This window comes from Sander lucioperca, chromosome 12 (genome assembly GCF_008315115.2).
Source record: "Sander lucioperca isolate FBNREF2018 chromosome 12, SLUC_FBN_1.2, whole genome shotgun sequence".
Lineage (NCBI taxonomy): Eukaryota > Metazoa > Chordata > Actinopteri > Perciformes > Percidae > Sander > Sander lucioperca.
This window is the reverse complement of record NC_050184.1, coordinates 21930972-21952758: the sequence shown is the minus strand read 5'-3', so window position 1 is coordinate 21952758 and position 21787 is coordinate 21930972. Positions and strand designations below refer to the sequence as shown.

Below are 21787 nucleotides of genomic sequence, written 5' to 3'. Positions count from 1 at the left end.
CTCACTCGCGAACAAGACCCCAAGGTACTTCAACTCCTTCACTTGGGGTAAGGACTCATTCCTTACCTGGAGAAGGCACTCCATCGGTTTCCTGCTGAGAACCATGGCCTCCGATTTAGAGGTGCTGATCCTCATCCCAGCCGCTTCACACTCGGCTGCGAACTGATCCAGTGTGTGCTGAAGGTCACAGGCCGATGATGTCATCACGACCACATCATCCGCAAAAAGCAGCGATGAGATCCCCAGCTCACCAAACTGCAACCCCTCTCCACCCCGACTACGCCTCGATATCCTGTCCATAAATACTACAAACAGGATTGGTGACAAAGCGCAGCCCTGGCGGAGGCCAACTCTCACCTGAAACGAGTCCAACTTACTGCCGAGAACCCGGACACAGCTCTCGCTTTGGTCATACAGAGATTGGAAGGCCCTGAGAAGGGACCCCCTCACCCCATACTCCCGCAGCACCTCCCACAGTATCTCCCGGGGGACCCGGTCATACGCCTTCTCCAGATCCACAAAGTACATGTAGACCGGTTGGGCATACTCCCAGGCTCCCTCCAGGATCCTTGCAAGAGTAAAGATCTGGTCTGTTGTTCCACGACCAGGACGGAATCCACATTGTTCCTCTTCAACCTGAGGTTCGACTATCGACCGAACCCTCCTTTCCAGCACCTTGGAGTAGACTTTATCGGGGAGGCTGAGAAGTGTGATACCCCTGTAATTGGCACACACCCTCTGGTCCCCCTTTTTTGTAAAGGGGAACCACCACCCCTGTCTGCCACTCCTTAGGCACCGTCCCAGACTTCCACGCAATGTTGAAGAGGCGTGTCAACCAAGACAACCCCTCCACACCCAGAGCTTTAAGCATTTCTGGACGGATCTCATCAATCCCTGGGGCTTTGCCACTGTGGAGTTGTTTAACTACCTCAGCAACTTCCACCAGGGAGATTGACGACAATCCCCCATCATCCTCCAGCTCTGCCTCTACCATAGAGGGCGTATTAGTCGGATTTAAGAGTTCCTCAAAGTGCTCCTTCCACCGCCCTATTACCTCCTCAGTTGAGGTCAACAGCGTCCCATCCTTACTGTACACAGCTTGGATGGTTCCCCACTTCCCACTCCTGAGGTGGCGAACGGTTTTCCAGAAGCACCTTGGTGCCGACCGAAAGTCCTTCTCCATGTCTTCTCCGAACTTCTCCCACACCCGCTGCTTTGCCTCTTTCACGGCAGAGGCTGCAGCCCTTCGGGCCCTTCGGTACCTTGAAACTGCCTCCGGAGTCCTCTGGGATAACATATCCCGGAAAGACTCCTTCTTCAGTCGGACGGCTTCCCTGACCCCCGGTGTCCACCACGGTGTTCGTGGGTTACCGCCCCTTGAGGCACCTAAGACCCTGAGACCACAGCTCCCCATTGCAGCTTCAGCAATGGAAACTTTGAACATTGTCCACTCGGGTTCAATGCCCCCAGCCTCCACAGGGATGCACGAAAAGCTCCGCCGGAGGTGTGAGTTGAAAGTCTGTCGGACAGGGGCCTCCTCCAGACGTTCCCAATTCACCCGCACTACCCGTTTGGGCTTACCAGGTCTGTCCAGAGTCTTCTCCCACCCTCTGATCCAACTCACCACCAGATGGTGATCAGTTGACAGCTCTGCCCCTCTCTTCACCCGAGTGTCCAAAACATACGGCCTCAGATCAGATGAAACGATTATAAAATCGATCATTGACCTTTGGCCTAGGGTGCTCTGGTACCAAGTACACTTATGAGCATCCCTATGTTCGAACATGGTGTTCGTTATAGACAATCCATGACTAGCACAGAAGGCCAACAACAAACAACCACTCTGGTTTAGATCAGGGAGGCCGTTCCTCCCAATCATGCCTCTCCATGTGTCTCCATCATTGCCCACGTGCGCGTTGAAGTCCCCCAGCAGAACTATGGAGTCCCCCACTGGAGTCCCATACAGGACTCCATTCAAGGTCTCCAAGAAGGCCGAATACTCCGAGCTCTTGTTTGGTGCATACACACAAACAACAGTCAGAGTTTTCCCCCCCACAACTCGCAGGCGTAGGGAGGCGACCCTCTCGTCCACCGGGGTAAACTCCAACGTAGAGGCGCTCAGCCGGGGGCTTGTGAGTATCCCCACACCCGCCCGGCGCCTCACACCCTGGGCAACTCCGGAGAAGAAAAGAGTCCAACCCCTATCCAGGAGTATGGTTCCAGAACCGAGACTGTGCGTAGAGGTAAGCCCCACCAGATCCAACTGGTAGCGCTCCACCTCCCGCACAAGTTCAGGCTCCTTCCCCCACAGAGAGGTGACGTTCCACGTCCCCAGAGCCAGCGTCTGCTGCCCGGGTCTGGTCCGTCGAGGCCCCTGTCCTTCACTGCCACCCATGTGGCAGCGCACCCGACCCCAGCGGCTCCTCCCACAGGTGGTGGGCCCATGGGTTGGAGAGAGAGGTGCCACGTAGCTTTTTGGGCTGTGCCCAGCTGGGCTCCGTGGCAACCCGGCCACCAGGCGCTCGCTGACGGGCCCTCCATCTGGGCCCTCCATCTGGGCCTGGCTCCAGACGGGGGCTCCGGGCTTACTCCGGGCAGGGTCACATCATCTCTACCTTGTTTTTTCATAGGGTTTTTGAACCATTCTTTGTCTGGCCCCTCACCTGAGACCACTTTGCATTGGGAGACCCTACCAGGAGCACAAAGCTCCAGACAACACAGCCCTCAGGTTCATAGGGACACACAGACCTCTCCACCACGATAAGGTGATGGTTCCCGGAGAGGTAATACAGAACAGCTGACAGGATAAACCAAAGTCTAGAAATAGGAAGTTTAGAGGAACATCATTACTTCAGTTTGGTTTCCATTTAACTGAAGGAAGTTTCTCGTTGGATCAACATTTGATATCATTTAGATAATCTGAAAGCAGGCGCTGTTGGTGTAACTGAAATATAATATTGTGTATTAATATAGAATAAAATATTAAATTTGCTCTATATGTGTGTGTGACCCTACAGGGCTGAGTGCTGTCTCATCAGCTGCTGGACGTCAGTACTATTTTGTTTATGACAGGAAGAACTTTACTGAAGCCCAAAGATACTGCAGAGAGAAAGACGCAGACCTGGCCACTGTAGACAACATGGAGGTTATGAAGATCCTGAACAACACGGCAAATTTAGACAACATGTTCTACTCCAAGAACAGCTACGTGAGTTCACTTTTCTCTCTTTCATCTCAAAGTCTTTCTGACAGGAGGTTTGAAACCCTCCATACACACAGAAAAATAAAGGTGCTAACTGGAACCAAAAATGGTTCTTTAGAGTGATGCCATAGAAGAACCATTTTCAGTTCCACAAAGAACCTTTTAACAAGAGGTTCTTTAAAGAACCATTTCTGTAAATGGTTCTCTAAAGAACCCTCAAAGGTTCTTCAAAGAACCATCACAAAATGGTTCTTCAAAGAACCATATTCAAAATTGGTTCTTTAAGGAACCATTTTCAAGAAAGTTCTTTGTGCAGCCAACTGGTTCAATAAAGAACCTCTTTTAAATGGTTCTTCAGAATAAATGGTTCTTTGTTCATTTTAAATGTTATTCTGGGTAGATTTAAAAACAACAATACATGTGTATATTTGGCTATTTGACAATTTTATTGTTGATCATATTTAATTCAATTACATTACAAAAAAAATGAGAAAAATTTAACAAATGTTACACAATAACAATACAAGTAGATCCAACCAGGCAATCTGACTGGCCAAACATTCAGAACAACATTACAGAGGTTTTGAAACATTTGCATTAATTAAATTAATCAGGAACCAGAGTGAAACTAACATATTTATATAGTGATTCACAACGCTGGGAGTTCTGGGTTCCCCCGTGTCCTGACCGCCGTGTCACCTGGTCCCCTGGTGTCGGCCATTTGGTGAAGTAACTGCCATGGCAGCAAGGACACCGGGGAACCCTGAGTTCCCTGTCATGAGTGTGACAAATGTCAGTTTTTAAAAATTAGGTTATTGACGTGTGAGGAGGATTTCTGGTCACAATAAAAACACTTTGAAATGAGTTATGACTATGAAATTTGGATGTGTTGTCCAGTGGAGAGAGCTCTACTAAACCAAGCTGGTTCCAGATAGATAGTAGTAGTCTGTCCCTAAAAGAAATGACAGTGAGGAAACTGGGGAAGTTCCCATTCACTCTATGACAGCTGTTAAGTATTGCACTAGATATCTATGTAATTTAATAAAGTGAGATACTTTGAACCTTTTCAAACTCAAAGGTGGGCCTGTGTTAAGAACACCTGACCAGTTTGGTGCTCATAGCTCCATGTTTAGGCTCAGCGTGCTCAGTATTATAGTTGTGTCATTTTAAGTAAAAAAGGAACTTGTATTAAACACATACCAATATTGAACAACATTTGAAAACAAACTAAAAGAAAATTAATCTTAACATCTACTAAAATAGAACATCTAATAGTACAAAATGAATCTTAACCAATCTATAAAACACAATAAAACAACTATTTACGTGCTGTAAGTCTTTTGTGCCACGCGATACGCTGCCCTTCTCGCCCTCTCTGAAATCCTCTTTGACAGGAGGGGTTGAGCCTCTAGGGGAGTCAGGCCACCATCAGCCTGCCGTACTGGCTCGTCCTGAGGGCCTTCTCTGGTGTCTGTTAAGGAAACACAAAACACAGAGTGAGGTCTGGTGTAACAGACATGAAATGGACTGAGTCTTTAATGTACATATCTTAAGAGTTTTACTTACATTTTGCAGCCTGGCCATAAACTCCCTCTGCTCCTCCAGTCTGAGGTCCCTGACTCCTGGTAGGGGACAGGGGTTTCGTCCTTGGAACTGGAGGAGGACTCAGGCTTGCAGGACCTTTTCCTGGTGGTGGAGGAGGAGGAGGCTCCTGGTGACTCTGGTGATGGCATGGTGTGGGTGAGGGCCTGGCAGAAATGCTCCCTCATCCTCTTTGACTGGGCCACGTTCAGGCTGAGGGTGTAGAAGCGGTCAGCGGTGGCCGTGTTGTTGCACATAAAAGGTGGCCACCATCTTCCGCTGCTCGGCAGGCAGGTTGTTCTTGGCCTTAAAACAGTAGAAGAGAAAATATTGCTACTGTTAGTTAAGCCAGCAGAGTTGAATGGAAATTAGTTATTAGTTAATGAAATCCAGCATGAACAGATAAGTGACTGAGGAGAACTCACATGAGCAAACACAGCCGTCCTCAGGTCGGTGAAGTTGGGGGACCTTTTAAGGCCCATCTCCGCCCACGCTACCTGCAGGTGGTGCAAGAAGTTTTAGCATGGCCCTTCCCAGCCGTGACAAAAACCAGCTGGTTTGGTGGCTTGCTGGCCGCCCGCAGCTCCAGCCACCTCTCCAGCCAGCGAAACTCGTCAGTCTCCAAGAGTCTTGTATTCCCTGACACAGAAAACTGACAGACTCTTTCAGAGGAGACATTAACAAAAACAACAGACTCACAAGCAGTGATGACAACAGGACACAAGTCGAGATTTTAATACATACAGAGATCACAAAATCCCCTGTGCAGCACGCTCACCACATCCATCGCATTCAGGCGAGACTGGGCAGGTAGGGTTTCCCGAAAGTATTCGAGGAACTCCTGTATGTTCCTCAGGTAGAAATCTGCCGTGGTGATGGTCTGGCCTACGGACTGGAGGTGGGCTGGGTATCTGCAGAAACATAGGCTTTGAGTCAGTCACTGTTCACAGCAGGTGTGTGTCATAACCACTTCACAATAATTGTTTTGGAAAGTCACACTTACTTCAATCAATATTCCTTAAAAAACAGCCAACTGAACAATTCAGTCTGCCCCTTGGCTGTACCTGCCAGGTAAAATATAAAAGACCTGACTCTCAACACCTTGGACTGGGCATTTTCCAGCTGCTTGGCAGTGGGGCATCTGGTAGTCCCGGAAGTAGTTTTCTGTGAACACACATTTAAAATGATCTGAGTAACATTTAACATTGAGGTCTGAATCTGAAAACACACACACACACACGTAATATATAGTAACGTTACACAAACAATTAAAAACACATACAACATGGAAAGGTGAGCATTCAAAATAGGCTACAAATTTTCATCCTTTTTCTGCATGTTCACTTTTCAGCAAGCAAGATGGCGGCGTTGCTCTTTAATACAGACGTTACGTAACGTTACGTACGGCTGAGGACAGTGACAGTCGGTGAAAAACGCTTTTGCCGCCCATTTTTACACTTCTAAATTCAAATATAAAAAGATAATTTACCATTGCCAATGTCCGTACGTTACTAACGGTCGGTGGATTAGTTATCATTAGTAACGTTTTATTCATAAACCTTTCCTTAAACCGAGCTAAATCAACGTTAGCTAGCTACGTTTTAGCGCGCTAACGTTTGTCGTAGCATTGACCTAGCTAGCTAAGCCAGCCAATGTAGCACACAATGACTCAGATATTTCTTAATAAAAAACAAAACAGATAACTTATTAGACAACGTAACATTGAATCTGCAAACAGACGTTGTGATAACGTTATCATAGAAGATAACAACGATACAGCCTTGAAATGTCTCCATTAACGACTCCTTTGAAATAACTTTAATGAAGTTAAATGTCAGTTACCCTTCATAAGCTAGCTAGCTAGCTAGCTAAGTTACGTTAGCTAACGTAGCTAACATCAGAGAGTTTATTCTAGAAGCACTGTTTAAACAAGCACATTTTCAGCAACAAACTAACAGTAAAATGAAAACGCTTACCTCGCCTCCCTGCCCCAGGAACCAAAGTGTAGTTTAGGAGAAAATTAGCCGCTGGTCCGATGCCCACTCACGAGAGACGATGTGGGGTGACTGGGTTACGCCAGTTGAAGAGGTGCGCTCGTTTTTCTCTTGTGTGAAGATCCAGCGGGCGGGGTGCCAGATAGAGCGCACTCCTCAATGTGTTTCTGTCTCCGCCCGCCATAGTCCTTTGACGGTATATATTTGCAACGCATAGTGTGTTGGATTTATATTTAATAACGTTAAAAAACGAACCTAAATCTTATTATTATTTAATCGTTATAAAATCGTTAGACTGTTTTTAAACTAAGCTAAACCTGTACATATATGACAGGCTATGATCTGATGTAATGATACGAAACAAACGTTTTTTTACTCTTCCCATACCATGTCATGACTCATCAGTGTGTCTGTGTGTGTGTGTGTGTGTGTGTGTGTGTGTGTGTGTGTGTCCTGTACCTGTGTGTGTGTGTGTGTGTGTGTGTGTGTGTGTGTGTGTGTGTGTGTGTGTGTGTGTGTGTGTGTGTAGTATTGATGAGGGGAAAAGAGCATAAACTAATTTGACCTATACCTCAAAACATTTACTCAATCAAGTACAGTGTTGGGTCCGTCCAGGAGTGAGTTAAACATTATCTTGTCAAACAAAGGATTTCCAGCCAACATGTGCTCAGAGACAATGGGCCTGAGACAAAGAAGGCCTACTTGGAAAATTCCGATCCAGGTCTCCTCCGGAAAGATGGTTCATCACCCATTTTCTATGCAGACCTTGCAGCCTAAAAGTCGCACCTAGGTGTTACTGCACAAAATGGCCACACCAGGAGGTCCTGCATTCCCATTGGTTCAGAGGTACCATAAAACCAGCATGGAGCCAGGTCTGGTGGCCTGAGCTATAAAACTCCATGTCACCCCCCACTTCTCGTCTTTTGCCCTGTGACTTTGGTCACTACAGCATGACGCACAGAAACAAATGCTTTCCAGTTGACGACAGGTCAGCACTACAAGTTGGTGCTAAAACTTCCATTTTTGAAACTAAGTGGATTTAATTTCGGTGCTGGGAGCACCGTGGATCCTCTGAAACCACTCGCCAGTGTTTTCATATCTGCAGGAGAAGGAAACAACGTTTTTCTTCTCAAGTCGACTCTCGCTCTCTTCCTTCTGCCTTTTTTGGAAGGAGAGCTTCCTCTGATCTGCTGACGAGTAGACACGGACCCCGTTTCTTTCGTGGAAACCTACGGATAAACGGACTGAACACACAGTAAGAAGGCTTACGTCTGGGCAGAGATAAATAGTGTGTTTTATTAATGAGTAATTTGCTATTGCTGCTACTTTGTGTTACCATTAATGTGATCTGATTAATACAGCGCTACTGCTGCGCGTGTAATGTATTAATCTAGGATTGTGACCGCTGAGTCAAATCTATTCTGTGAATGTACTCTGATCACGGTGCATTGTTGATATGTTGTGTTGAATATGTAGCTAGCTTGTTCAGGCTGTAAATGCTACTTTCTGCTTCTCCCACTGCTGAGGAGTTTTAGGTACTGTTACATCCAAGTATATATATATATATCTTTCTTTCCTACTTCTCTAACCTTTCTCTCACACACACATATATGAACACATAGCTAGTTACCCACATGCGCTAAGGTGAACAGCTGGTCAAACAGCGAGTCACATAAACTGCAGAGCGCGCACCGCTCCACAGTTCTGCGCTCCGGTGTCTCCCTCTTGTCAACCACACGTGTGCAGACACGTTAGCTTAGCAGCTAGCCTATTGTTGGTAGCACATAGCTTAGCCTGAATGAGCTAACGGCTAATCTTAGCCTAGCCTATCAATACCGCCCTCTTGGGGTGAAACAGTTTTGTTCAGCTCACAGGAGTAGCCATTTTTGTAGTCTTTGGCTAGACTACACCTTGTCACCCCTTACTCTTTCACACTCACTCTCTCACACCCACACACACACACACACACACACACACACACAGAGGGTCTCCCCACACGCTGTTTTGTTTTTGCTTTGTTTTGTTGTACTTAAAAGAAACGTATATTGGTTTTAATTGATCAAAGGATTATTGATCGGCCATTGATAATTTTGATTTTAATAAATTCTACTATACGTTAATTAGCAGTTGTTTGTGATTATTTGTGTATTATTGTATTAATTGCTGGTTAAACACAGGTCAGAGCTCGGATTTCACCCTTCCACTGACAAATGAGACTATTCCACAGTTCAATATTGGCCCCTGAAGTTCCAGGGTGGTGCCCCGTTTTGATTGTTTGTTGATTTGATAAAGTTATTAATAACCATATTCATAACTTTATTAATATTGATAAACATCTTTGATAATATGCCAATAATCTGATCTGTACCCCTACGAGTACCCAACAACAGTATAGGTCTACTTCTTGTGTAATCCTTTTTTAATACTCCACTACATTTATTTTGGTGTCTTTAGTTACAAGAAAATACAATTACACCCAATTTTTTCAATTGCAAAATTTAAGTGACATTTCCATTAATCCATCAATATTTTTTGTACTTTTACTTAACATTTTGAATGCAGGTAATTTACCAAGTATTTCTAGTCCTGTTAGTACTTTTACCACTGCAGTAAACCAACCACGCCAAATACTATTTGGGAAACTGTGCTGGGCATTTTTCACTGCTTTCTGATGTTTATATGCAAACCAAACAATCGAGAAAATCTGCAGATTAATCAATAATATAAATAATTGTTGGTGCCCTAACTTCATTGTTTTTGGCTACCAAGAACCTTTAGTACTTGAAAGAACAATATAAAAGGCTTGAAGAACCATTCTCTAAATATAAAGGTTCTTCAATTGGTGATGACTCTTTGAAGAACCATTGAGTCCTTTGAAGAACCGTTAAAGAACCATTATTTTTCTGTGTGTAGGAACTAATAACTAAATGTAGAGCAGGAAAAAGTAGAATATTTATCTTTGAAATGTAGTAGAAGTCTAAAGTGTTTGAGTTTAACCTTCAGCAGACAGTGTTTCCCTGCTGAGCTGCAGCAGAGGGATGGAAACAGAAGAAGATTATGTGTTAGAAAGACTAACAAGACATTGAAACATAGAAACAACAAAATACTACTGTGTTTCTACTGATACAAAGCTTAATGCTAATCGGTGAAGTATCCCTTTAATCAGTAAATGGCATATGCGATAAACACTCAGGAGAAACTCTCCCAGCTAGGTGTGCCTGACTCCACCTGCAGGTGGATCACTGACTTCCTGTCTGACAGGAAGCAGCATGTGAAGCTGGGGAAACACGTCTCCGACTCACAGACCATCAGCACCGGATCCCCCCAGGGCTGCGTTCTTTCTCCTCTGCTCTTCTCCCTGTACACCAACAGCTGCACCTCCAGTCACCAGTCCGTCAAGCTTCTGAAGTTTGCGGACGACACCTCCCTCATCGGACTCATCTCTGATGGAGACGAGTCCGCCTACAGGTGGGAGGCTGACCACCTGGTGACCTGGTGCAAGCAAAACAATCTAGAGCTCAATGCTCTAAAGACAGTGGAGATGGTTGTGGACTTCAGAAAGAACCCAGCCCCACCTGCCCCCATCACCCTCTGGGGCTCCACAATTGACACTGTGGAGTCTTTCCGCTTCCTGGGAACTACCATCTCCCAGGACCTCAAGTGGGAGCTGAACATCAGCTCCCTCGTCAAGAAAGCACAACAGAGGATGTACTTCCTGCGGCAGCTGAAGAAATTCAACCTGCCAAAGACAATGACTTCTACACAGCCATCATTGAGTCCATCCTCACATCCTCCATCACCATCTGGTACGCTGCTGCCACTGCCAAGGACAAGGGCAGGCTGCAGCGTGTCATTCGGTCAGCTGAGAAGGTGATTGGCTGCAATCTGCCGCCGCTCCAGGACCTATACGCCACCAGGACTCTGAAGCGTGCTGGAAAGATTGTGGCTGACCCCTCCCGCCCCGGACACAAGCTCTTTGAGTCACTCCCCTCTGGTAGGAGTAAATAAATAATGAATTGCGATTACGTTTTAGGCCATTTTATGGTTAAACAGACGCACCTGTACAGGTCAGAAGTGGTGAAGACCGCGCACCCAATGTGCACTACCGGGAGTAACGTCACTGACCCAAATGTTCCTTATCATGCAACGATGGTCTACTACAGCCTGTAGTACAATTGATGGCCAGCCTCAAATTAACTTCACATAAACATTTGAATATATTTGTACTCAGAACAAAGGCTGTGGATGTTGGTCACCATCACTTGAACATAACAGATCTCTTGAAGTCGTTATTTTATTTATTAATTTATTATTGTAACTTATTTAACCAGATAAGTCAATCGATAATTAATTCTTATTTACATGACGACCTGGTCAAGAGACAGCGATAGAAGGAAGTTGATACAAGACATTAAAACATAGAAACAACTAATGCAGTAAAACATTAGACAAAACTAAAACATCACAAAACAGTATTTACAACAACAGAGATCTATGTTCTGGAGAAGCTAATTGAAAATCAGTTTCAGTGATCAGAAACTATGGCTGGTAATGAGTTATTAAAGGAGGGTAACAGAATGAAGGAGTCCTAGAGGATCAGACTGATAGTATCAAGACTGGAGATGGAAAGATTAGGTAAACATCTGGTCTTCAACAAACAGCTAGAGCAGAGTCTAATTCTTTATATCACAATCAGAGAGCCTGGATAGGACTGTACGATGACCATGTCCCCAACCCCTGGAGGTGGTCACTGTCAAACACAAGTTTCTACAAACCCGGGGAGATGGAGTTCAGACGATGGATGACTGGACAACCAGACGCTGGACACAGTTATAAAGTCTGCACAGACATGCATCCTGATGGACTCTGGCACGACCTCAGTTGTGAAAACAGCCGTTATCCAATCTGTGTAGATGTCAGAGGTGAGAATATTAACTAGTGAAGTTTCCCTTCTCTGCTTCTCTTTGCCTCTTTGTTTTCATTATTCAGGCCTCTGTAGTATCAGTCAGTCACTCTGACAAAAAGCAGCTTTCACACAGGTTAGTACCATTCAAAGAGCTTTACAGCTGACTGAGCAGCAGATAATAAGACGGCAGGAATGAGAGCAGTACAACAGCTCAGTGGTTCATCAGCATCACCACCAGAGGAAGACATATTATATCATATTATAGAGATTGGACTTGTGCATAAAGTTATTCATTAGTTTATTGATGTGGTTCTTTATATCTCAGTGTATATATTTTAGATATTATAAAGACATGAATCACAGATGTGGATGGATGGAGGTTGTATGTTATGCTGCCTCTACACTTCTCTGCGCTCCATTTTCAGGGTCAGATGTGACTTTTGTCTTCATCAACACCACCTCTATGACATGGACTGCAGCCCAGAGCTACTGCAGAGATCACTACACAGACCTGGCCAGTGTGAGAAACATGACAGAGAACCAGAAGATACAGGAGGTGATAGTTGGAGGAAACCTTGCCTGGATCGGTCTTTTCAGAGACTCCTGGAAGTGGTCAAATGGAAGTAACTCCTCATTCAGCTTCTGGAAGAACGGGCAACCTGATAACAAGAACGGGAACGAGGCTTGTGTGGCTGCAGACTTCAGCCAATCAGGAACCTGGGAGGACTGGCCCTGTGACATGGAGAGAGCGTTCATTTGCTACGGTCCAGGTGAGTGCTAACCCGGGATTCAGACAGCTTTTACATTTAGATTCAGGACAATAGGGATGTAACGATATACTCAACTCACGATTAGATTCAGGATTTTAAGTTGATGATACCGTTTTCTCAAGATGTTTTTAACAGAATGAGTGAAAATCTTCCTTTATTTCTATAAACTGTGCAGAACAACAGATGTGTCCTCTTATCAAAAGTGACTGAAATTATATTTTATCTTAAAGAACAAAGTTAGATGTTTAAAACAAATCCCACATCTAAATAACTAAATTAATAGAAACAAATCTCTTCAAATAAATAAACTAAGAAGTTGTAGTGACGTCTGAAGTCAAACAAGGTCAATCTAAAGTAGATTACGCTCTAGGACGTTTAAAAACTGCATCAACATTCATTTCTTATCTCAACCGGTTGTTATCTTTACACATTTCTATCCATATTTAACCATCGTTACCTCCCTAGTGCTAACCCGGGACTCTAAACACCAAACATCAAGTTGTGGAGAGTAAATGTGAACATGATGATGTGGATCATTTCCATGGAATAGTTAGTAAAGTTAGCATGCAGTGGTGATCAGCTGCAGATGATAAGTTAGTGTTGAATCTATTGTTTAAACTGATGATGAGGAATGAACAGGATGCTGATTATTATCCAGACAGAAATGTTTGAACTCATAAAGTTTGTTTGATTTTTACAAAGTGGTGTCAAAGAAAGTGGTGAAAGTGAAGTTTGAGAACAAGAAGAATCTGGATCTGAATGACCCTGCTGTGATGGAGGCCATGTTGAAGCAGGTAAATCATGTTTTATACTGTTTTACCTTTATGAATAAACAAATGAGATAAGATAAGTTTTGTGTCTCAGCTGAAACAGAAGCTGAGGGACCAGGGGCTGGACGACAACATCAAACTGAGCTGGAGGAAGCAGGCCGATGGAAAAGTCTTCCACAAGGAAGACAAGAAGACAAACAAGAGGAGGAGGAAGAGGGATGAGCTGTAATGTTGAGTTGCTGCATCTGATCAGAGGAAAGTCTGTTTCTTTGCAAGCAGAAATACTAAATATATTCACAGCTTCCAGCTTCTCAAATATGAAGATTTTATGCTTTTCTTTGTTATGTTTGATCATAAACTTAATATCTTTGAGCTTCAGACTGTTGTTAGAATAAAACAAGACTTTATTATTTATCTGATTTATCATCTTTGGGGAAATATAACTGACATGTTTTACTGATTTACTGTTTCTTCTTTAAAATCTATTTTAATGAGATAAAATGTCTTTCTTTGTTTGAGAGTAAAGGGTTTTCCACACGGGGAGCGACCGTTGGCCTGAGTAGTCACGTCATGTGAAGGACAACGCACTGCGAGGAAACGCCAGGCAATCAATGTGTGGTAACCATGGAGATACTGTATCCCTGCCGTACAACTGGATGAGATCAGCTGACTGTGGTTTCATATATCCCTAATCACAGGAGGATTTATAACTCATAGTGGTAATCCTAGTCTTTCCTAACCACAGACAGTTATTGTTGATAGCTAACGTTAGCTACATTAGCATAGTCATGATTAGGGACGTCTTGTGCCGATACTCTGACAAGCAGAAGCTCCGCTGTCTCTGTTCTGATAACTGTTTAGAAAACACTTTTATATTTTACTAAACTCACAAACACAACAATCTCTTGTTCATTGATTTGTGCGTCGCTCGCATAGAGAAAAGTTCAACGCAGTTCAACTCTTGCAGCATGCGGGCATAGCTTAAGTCATGAAAATAGTTTAGGCTTTCATGGCAAAGGTGCATTGTTTGAAGGTTGCGAGAACGAAAGAGGTAGTTGCACCACATGGAGGCCCCGACCTTGGTGTGTGTGTAAGATAACAATTTCTGCCTAAGAATCAAGAAGACCCCCCCCTGTGAGGACAGGATAAAATCTTAAGGGAGAGAACAGATCAGAGCTCATAATTTGGAGGACAACTTGGTGGACTGGGCTCTGACTTGATGTCTGTTGCTAGGGAAACTTAGACTCTGGTTTTTTTTCCAACTTTTTTTTATTTGAATTTTAAGAAAAAGTGACACAACATAGTGAACAAAGTGCACACAGCATAGTGGAACTAATATGTCACTTCCCCTCAAGTCCCCTACCCACCCTCAAACCAACCCGGTCCATGCCCAAAACGGGAACAAACAACACAGACCCATACACACTGACAATGAAATGTCCAATGAAAGAAGGCGCTGGAATTAATAAATTGGAGTCAGATTTGACAGGCCTTAGGGCCTCATTTGGACAAATTCCTTAGAGCGTTTGTGTGTGACGAGCACGAATGTGACAGTTTCACGGGGTTGCACCCCCTTGTCGCGTTGCCTGTCAAACTGCCCCCCCCTCCCCATCTGCCCGCTCGCCTCTCATTCAAATTGAATTAGGAGGCGAGACAATCGCTCCCCGTGTGGAAAGGCCTTAACAAGGCGTCTGGCTGTGATGAGTCAGAATATCTTTAAATGAGTGATATAGAAGATAATCATGTGAATATATTAGTGTTGTGCTGTCACCTTATAAACACAATCTGAAGATGTTTTTACAGTTTTCAGCCGTGATCCAGAATGAAAATCTGCAGAATTGAACCGATTGTTCATCAGGTTGGAGGTGGAGATGTTTTAACATTCAGAGTTTTATTTTAATTTGTTTAAAATCTGGGTAATATTCTGTCTGCAGATTCTGTGTGGCTCTGGTTATTAGAGATGCAAACTTTAAACATTTACCTAAAACTTGATGTGACTGTAACATCTTCCAGACAGAAACACTAAATATATTCACAGCTTCTCAAACATGAAGATTTGATGCTTTTCTTTGTTATATTTGATCATAAACTTAATATATTTGGGCTTCAGACTGTTGTTAGAATAAAACAAGACTTTAGTATTTATCTGATTTATCGTCTGTGGGTAAATATAACCGACATGTTTTACTGATTTCTGATATTTTATGTTGATGTTTTTCAGGTTGCACATTACACAACATTATTTAATTTGTTTAAAATATAAATTATCTTTAGTGTTGAATATAATATAAAATCTGTTTTCATCAGACTAGTGCTGCGTTCCAGGCATCCCGTAACTCGTGTTTTCACAACCTTCTACCCTGAAAGTTCCCTGGAACGACAGTCAAACCTGTAACTTACTACCCGTGAACTCGTACCAGATCGTTGTCCCAGTTACAGTTTTTGACGTCACACACACATGAACAACAATGGCGACCCCTGTTGATGCTGTGCAGACGCAGGTGATTAACAGTGAGAAATAGAAATAAATAGACATAAATAGGCAACTTAAAGTAATTCGGCACATTGTAATCAAAACAATACACATACGATTGTGTACTACTACAGGTTATGTTTATTAAATGAAGCCCAAAATATGTCACCAACTAGAAATCGCTAGTATCAGGCACTCATCCATGGCACTAACCCCCCAACCCCCAAATCCTTCTTGTCGGTTATTGGCTGGAACACTGTTTGTTATATTTGGTGGTGCAGGTTGGCCAGTTTGTTTTTGATGCTGTTTTTGGAGCCTGGGCTGTCTACAGAGACTGCATTTTTTACAGTGTGTTCAGGGGACAGGCAGCTAGTAGATAGTGAGGAGATGTTTTTTTACAGTGTGATGGTGGTATTCCTGTCTCTTACCTGTATTCTGTTATCAGGTGTGTCTCTAGGATGTGTGATGGTGGTATTCCTGTCTCTTACCTGTATTCTGTTATCAGGTGTGTCTCTAGGATGTGTGATGGTGGTATTCCTGTCTCTTACCTGTATTCTGTTATCAGGTGTGTCTCTAGGATGTTAGCACAGATCTTGCCAGCAGAGGGCTCTCTCCCTCTCTGCATTATACCGGGGCAGTGATTCCCAACCAGGGGAAGATAGGGACAGATTGTAGAGCAGCTCAACTCATTAACAGTTGTTCTCAGTCGCTTTGGTACATTTCTCGAGTCACTTGTGCTCAAGATAAAAGCAAGTTATCATTGTTTTGGTCAAAGTTCAATAGTTTTTGTACATGTACATGTAAATCCCGTCTTTCACTACTTTCAAAGTGGTTTGTTATTATTGTTTGACCACCACGGAGGAGCAGCAGAGAGCGTGCCTGTGTGGACCAGGAACATGGCGTGCACTCTAAAATAGTTGACAGAAGGATAGAAAGTTCCAGTGAGCAGGTATCTCGGTCTGCAGCACAACGCCAGCAGCAGCAGCAGAAGACTTTAATGTTGTGGATGAAAAGAAAGAAAAGAAAGGAGACCTGAGTTGGTTGATTCAGTAAATGAGCTCATAATCATATTTTCTGTCTACACCTGTTGATGTCAGGCTAACGCTGACTGAGCTGACGGTAACATCCACTGTTGCTAGGTAACTTCAGACCGTCAGCTGAATATTTAATGGAGAACATTGTGTGTGTTATGAAAACGAGTTGACTTTAAACCGCAGCGTTTTCTGTCAGCAATGTCTGATAAACAGACTCTCTGGCTGCTAGTTTAATGTTCCACTCAATATGATCATAACTCAGCTGTTTTCATATCAGAGGACAGATGATGTGGAGCTGCTTCCAAACAGAAGAGGAGACAGAGAAACGTTACAGGTAGGTTATTATGGGCTGGATGAAGGGCCAGCTGATTGGTTCATGAGAAAAGGGAAGACGTCTACATGAGAAGTAGTGAATACAGTTTAAATATCGTGGTAAAGTTGGTGCCCTACACATGACACAAACTTCTTTTCTCCAAACACCCACCTTTTGATTTTATAGAATTTTTATCATGTTAATAAATATATAATATAGCTTGATTCAGAATATAAAAAATATAATTCCTTTACGCAGCCACATGGATCTTAGACCTTTAAATAAAAAACAAACTATGATTAACAGAAAGATATCCTTCATATGGCACAACTTTTGACACAGAAACCACTCATTGTTTCATACATTTAGTTAACTGAATAAATCAAAATGATTTATTTTTGAGTCTGTTACACAAAGAGGCAGCTTGTTGTCAGAATATGTTCATTTTAATACCATTAAATCTCAAGTAACAGTGGGAAGTAGGTAAGTAGCAGTGGTTAACCAAACTGCTGAATAGGTCTTGTGTCAGAGGCAAATTGTCCTTGTGCTTTCTTGCTATTTTATTAAAAAACTTAGATATAGTAATTGATTCCTCTTAAATACTTTAGTTCACAGCAATACAGCTGTTTTGAAATAACTAAAATGATTTTTAATGATCCCCCTCATTCATCTTAATTAGGTTGAATTCTTGTCTTTATTAAACCAGAACATTATTCAGTGCATAAACAGTTTTGATACACATTCTAAAGACATACTTATGGCTTAGGTCTTAAAAATACTAGTATACACCAACTGGAGGACAGGTTCAGGAATTTCTTTGTCTTTTTATTAAATACGCCTGTGAAACCTTGAACAAGACATGAAGTTGCAAATTAAATAATTGAATTACTTTTAAATTAGAAGAAAATAAATTACAATAGATAATTATAAATACCAATTTACAAAGTGTGTGTTGTTGAGAGAAGCAGCTGTGTGTTATGTGTGGGTCAGTTAGCTGAGTTCACCAGATGGTTCTGACATGGGCAGGTCAACAGGTCAAGCTGCACAATAGATTGTTCTAATGAGTCCAACAGCCAACGTCCAGTATGAAACCAACTTCACCACGGTATGGAAATATGATCACATTAAATGTTCTTCTTGAATCTCTTTTATATCCAAACTAAATAAACTGGTGTTGGAACTGATATTTCAGAAATGTGATCCAATCAGAACCTTGAGAATCTGAATACATTTAGGAATCATTGGTGATACCCAGCCCTAGTATTTTCATACTGCATTTGACAATTAAGCACTGTTTTTCTTCTTTTCTTCTATAAACTATGAAGGTCATGGTGGAGGCCACATGTTTTTAAAAAGACAATCTGTCCCAGGTGAACATCAGATGGGGGGGGCTCAACACTGAAGCTACTTCCAGAGGTAGAGACCTGCTTCCTCACGCTGCACCGCCTGCTTCATCTCTCGCTGCTAGTACCTTTACTGCAGTAAGGTCTGAATGTAGGACTTTAACTTGTAGTGGAGTATTATCACAGTGTGTGTTAGTACTTTTACTGCAGTAAAGGATGTGTATTTCTCTCAGGTGTGTTTCTGTGGTACCTGACAGCAGCCATCTCCTCCTCAGTGAACTGACGCGCCGCCGCATCGCTCAGCAGCCAAACAAAAAGCGCCACGCACACGGGAGCGCGCATGGAGAGACACGAGGAGACCCGGGAGCGAGCCACGGGCCAACACGGTTACAGAAAACACAGAAAACACAAAGAGGTGAAGGAGACACACAGGAACAGGTGAGTTTCTGCTGTTGTTGTTTCAGCTGTCAGGAAGTGAACGAGGTGCGCATGCGTTGTCCGGTGTGCTGACGAGTTAGCAAATGTCCCGCCCTACTCTGCCTTTCTCTGCCTCTGATTGGCTAATCCTGTTATTCTTACCCTAACTCTAACCAATCCAACTAAAGAAGGCAACGAGTAGTAGAACGTTTATCAATGATTCTGCCATATATTATATATTATATTATTGACTTATAATTATAGATGCATTCATGTTTACATCAAATCTAGTTGTATCCATCCATTTTCTCTTATCTGTTTTTTTCTTATTTGGTCTGAGTCCCAGTGTCACAAATTGATAATTATCTCCCTGATAATTGTCCAGGCCGATAACGAGTTGACCCCTAACGTAGATGTTGATGCTGCTTGCAGCAGTTCCTCTCAGGAGTTTGTTACAACATTCAAATCATTCTGTGTTTGCATAGAAAGTCAAAGCAGCGTTGGAGGAAGTATTCAGATCCTTCTCTGGAAATGAACTAGTGGCTAAATGTGGCACAATACAGCTCTGCTCTCTGTAGGACATGGATGTTTTTATACATGGACATTAAGTGTAATAAACTAAAGTACAAGTACCAATACCACACTGTCAAACTACAATAATACAAGATAAAGTCCTGCATTGAAAATGTTACTTTAATAAAACTATTTCATTATAATCCAGAAAATGTACTTGCTCAACTTAACAAAATAAAATAAGATGGACTTTATTGATCCAAAGGAGATTAGTCTTGGACACATCCAGTATCTGCTGTTAGGAAATACAACACAACATAGAGCAGACACACAAACAAACATACAGTACACAGACTGGTACTACTTTGGATGGACACACTTGTAGCATAGACACACTCATAGCATGGAGACACTCCTAGCATGGACTAAACAATTATCAATTATAATGAACTAAAATGTTTGATTACTAAAGGGTTTGGGCTCCACAACATCATACAATAACGTTATATGAAGGAGAATGCATGAAACAGTTTCACAATCTAAACTATTTATTGTGCAAAATACAAAGTAGTAAAATAAACTTAAATTAAATAAATACACATACCAACAACTTTAACATGCTTTCTTTTCAAAACAAAATAGTTGTAAGATTGCTGTTTGAACACTACCTTGACCACAGGTAACGTTAGTTTGTTGTAGAACAGTGAGCATAGCTCCGCTGTCAGCTTGCTTCGGTGTTTGAATAATGTTAGTGGTTTGGCGGAAGTATTTCAGCGAGGCAAGACACCTCAAATCCAGTGTTTTAATCATTGCTCTGAACCCGTGTTTCTCGAAGGTCTGTAGTGGGACCGTAAGTGGATTGATATTGCGTTCATTATGTTGCTCCGCTGCATGCTTGAGGTGACAGGTCTTAACGTTAGCAAGGCCGAGTAAGTTAGCGCGACGACTACAGTTAGCACGTTTTTTTTACAAAACCAAAAAACCTCCAAACAACAGACACGGCTCCTCTTTTTGGCACAAGTTCTTCTGTGTCATCATATTCTACTAGTTCTGCAGCTTTGATTCCGGAACTTTCAATGTCTATCGTATCCATCTTCACCGTAAAGTAACACCAGAGCACTACTGTTTACCCTCACCACGCCTCGCAGTTGCACCATGCGTGTTACATTGAAAAGGGTCCCGTTTAAAACAGTGTCGTGCGGCGCAGCGTAGTGTTCCGAACGTTGTGTAATCATACATACCACTATGGCGGTAAAAATTCATATCATGACTATACTATACACCGGTATTCGGTGTGAACCGGTATACCACCCAGCACTAACCTGACATAAGTAAAAGTACAAATACCACACTGTGACATAGGTTTCTGCACAGTGACTTGGAAGGCCCCATGTTTAGAAACTCAAACAGGAAGCTAAGCAATGTACTGCTGTGGAGTGAAAACAGGTAAACTTGTGTGATGTCAGCTTGTTAAATCTAAATACTTTCTAGTCTCTTCTCTCCTCTGGGACAGGAAACTGAAGATCTTTGAGTTGTGGACAAAACAAGACATTTGAGGACGTCATCTTGGGCTTTCGGAAACACTGATCCACATTTTAGAGACAGAACTACTCATCCATTCATTTATTTATTTATTTATTTATTTGAAAGAAAAAGGGACAATACATATTAATGAACATTTTCACAAATGTAAATATGCCAGATTATAGCCTTAGGCTAATTTCCATCTGCAGACCCCCTGGCAGGTTGATGTTACACACAAAATAATGAATACATACAAAGACACTATATGCCGAGACAAAAACAGTGATCACATCATGTTAGAACAAACAATAACAAGACTGGACAACAAGGGACATATAGAAAAAAGAAAAGCATCGACTGTAGTGGACACACCACAAATTGTCCTGGTATTATATTGATCCATATTACACCATTCTATGTTGCACTGAGCCACATACCACTGACCCCTATAGCACAACCCATGTTATACTGACACTTATTGCACAACCCATATAGCACTAATAATTGTGTCCCTTTTTGTAATACACTAACTCTGTTTTAAGTCTGATATAAAATATTTAGCTAAACATGATCACATGTTTGTATGTCCCTCAACCACACTTTTAAATGACTCCTAAAGATAGAAAGACTTGTGCTTTCCCTCACTGACAGTGGAATGCTATTCCAGAAACTCACTCCCTGATATGACAGGATGTTCTGTGAAAAGGCGGTCCGCCTAAATGTCAGTTCACAATCACCTCTCATAGTGGCTCTAGTCACTCGAGACCCAGCAACACTGCTAGACTTTTGTTTTATAAAATCTCATAAAACTCAATGGTGGAGGCGCCAGACCATGTATAACCTTGTAGATTAGGCAAGCTGATTTAAATAATTTGAAATTAACAAAATTTAAAAACTTATATTTATCTAAAATTTGACAATGGTGATATGACGAAGGTTTCGTGTCT

General features: G+C 42.6%; 2 protein-coding genes across 2 annotated transcripts in view; both read left to right on the top strand.

Annotated features, from left to right (window-relative positions):
* Positions 1 to 11716, top strand: part of LOC118496488 (asialoglycoprotein receptor 2-like) — a 14651-nt gene extending 2935 nt beyond the window's left edge. The window contains exons 2-3 of the mRNA XM_036008372.1: positions 3018 to 3208; positions 11474 to 11716. Of these exons, the coding sequence (XP_035864265.1) occupies positions 3018 to 3208; positions 11474 to 11716 (434 nt within the window). The remainder of the gene's footprint in view (positions 1 to 3017; positions 3209 to 11473) is intronic.
* Positions 11717 to 12035: 319 nt separating this feature from the next.
* Positions 12036 to 13462, top strand: LOC116059174 (L-selectin-like). Its single transcript, XM_031312126.2, has 3 exons — positions 12036 to 12453; positions 13156 to 13247; positions 13318 to 13462. The coding sequence occupies exons 1-3, from the start codon at positions 12036 to 12038 to the stop codon at positions 13450 to 13452; spliced, it is 645 nt and encodes a 214-aa protein (XP_031167986.2). The 3' UTR covers positions 13453 to 13462.
* Positions 13463 to 21787: the final 8325 nt, after the last annotated feature.

Excerpts from the sequence above, each read along its gene's own strand:
- LOC116059174 (XM_031312126.2), top strand. The coding sequence starts at position 12,036 with ATGAATCACAGATGTGGATGGATGGAGGTTGTATGTTATGCTGCCTCT. Across the intron at positions 12,454-13,155 it reads GTTCATTTGCTACGGTCCAG|TGGTGTCAAAGAAAGTGGTG; the intron begins GTGAGTGCTAAC and ends ATTTTTACAAAG. Across the intron at positions 13,248-13,317 it reads TGGAGGCCATGTTGAAGCAG|CTGAAACAGAAGCTGAGGGA; the intron begins GTAAATCATGTT and ends TTTGTGTCTCAG.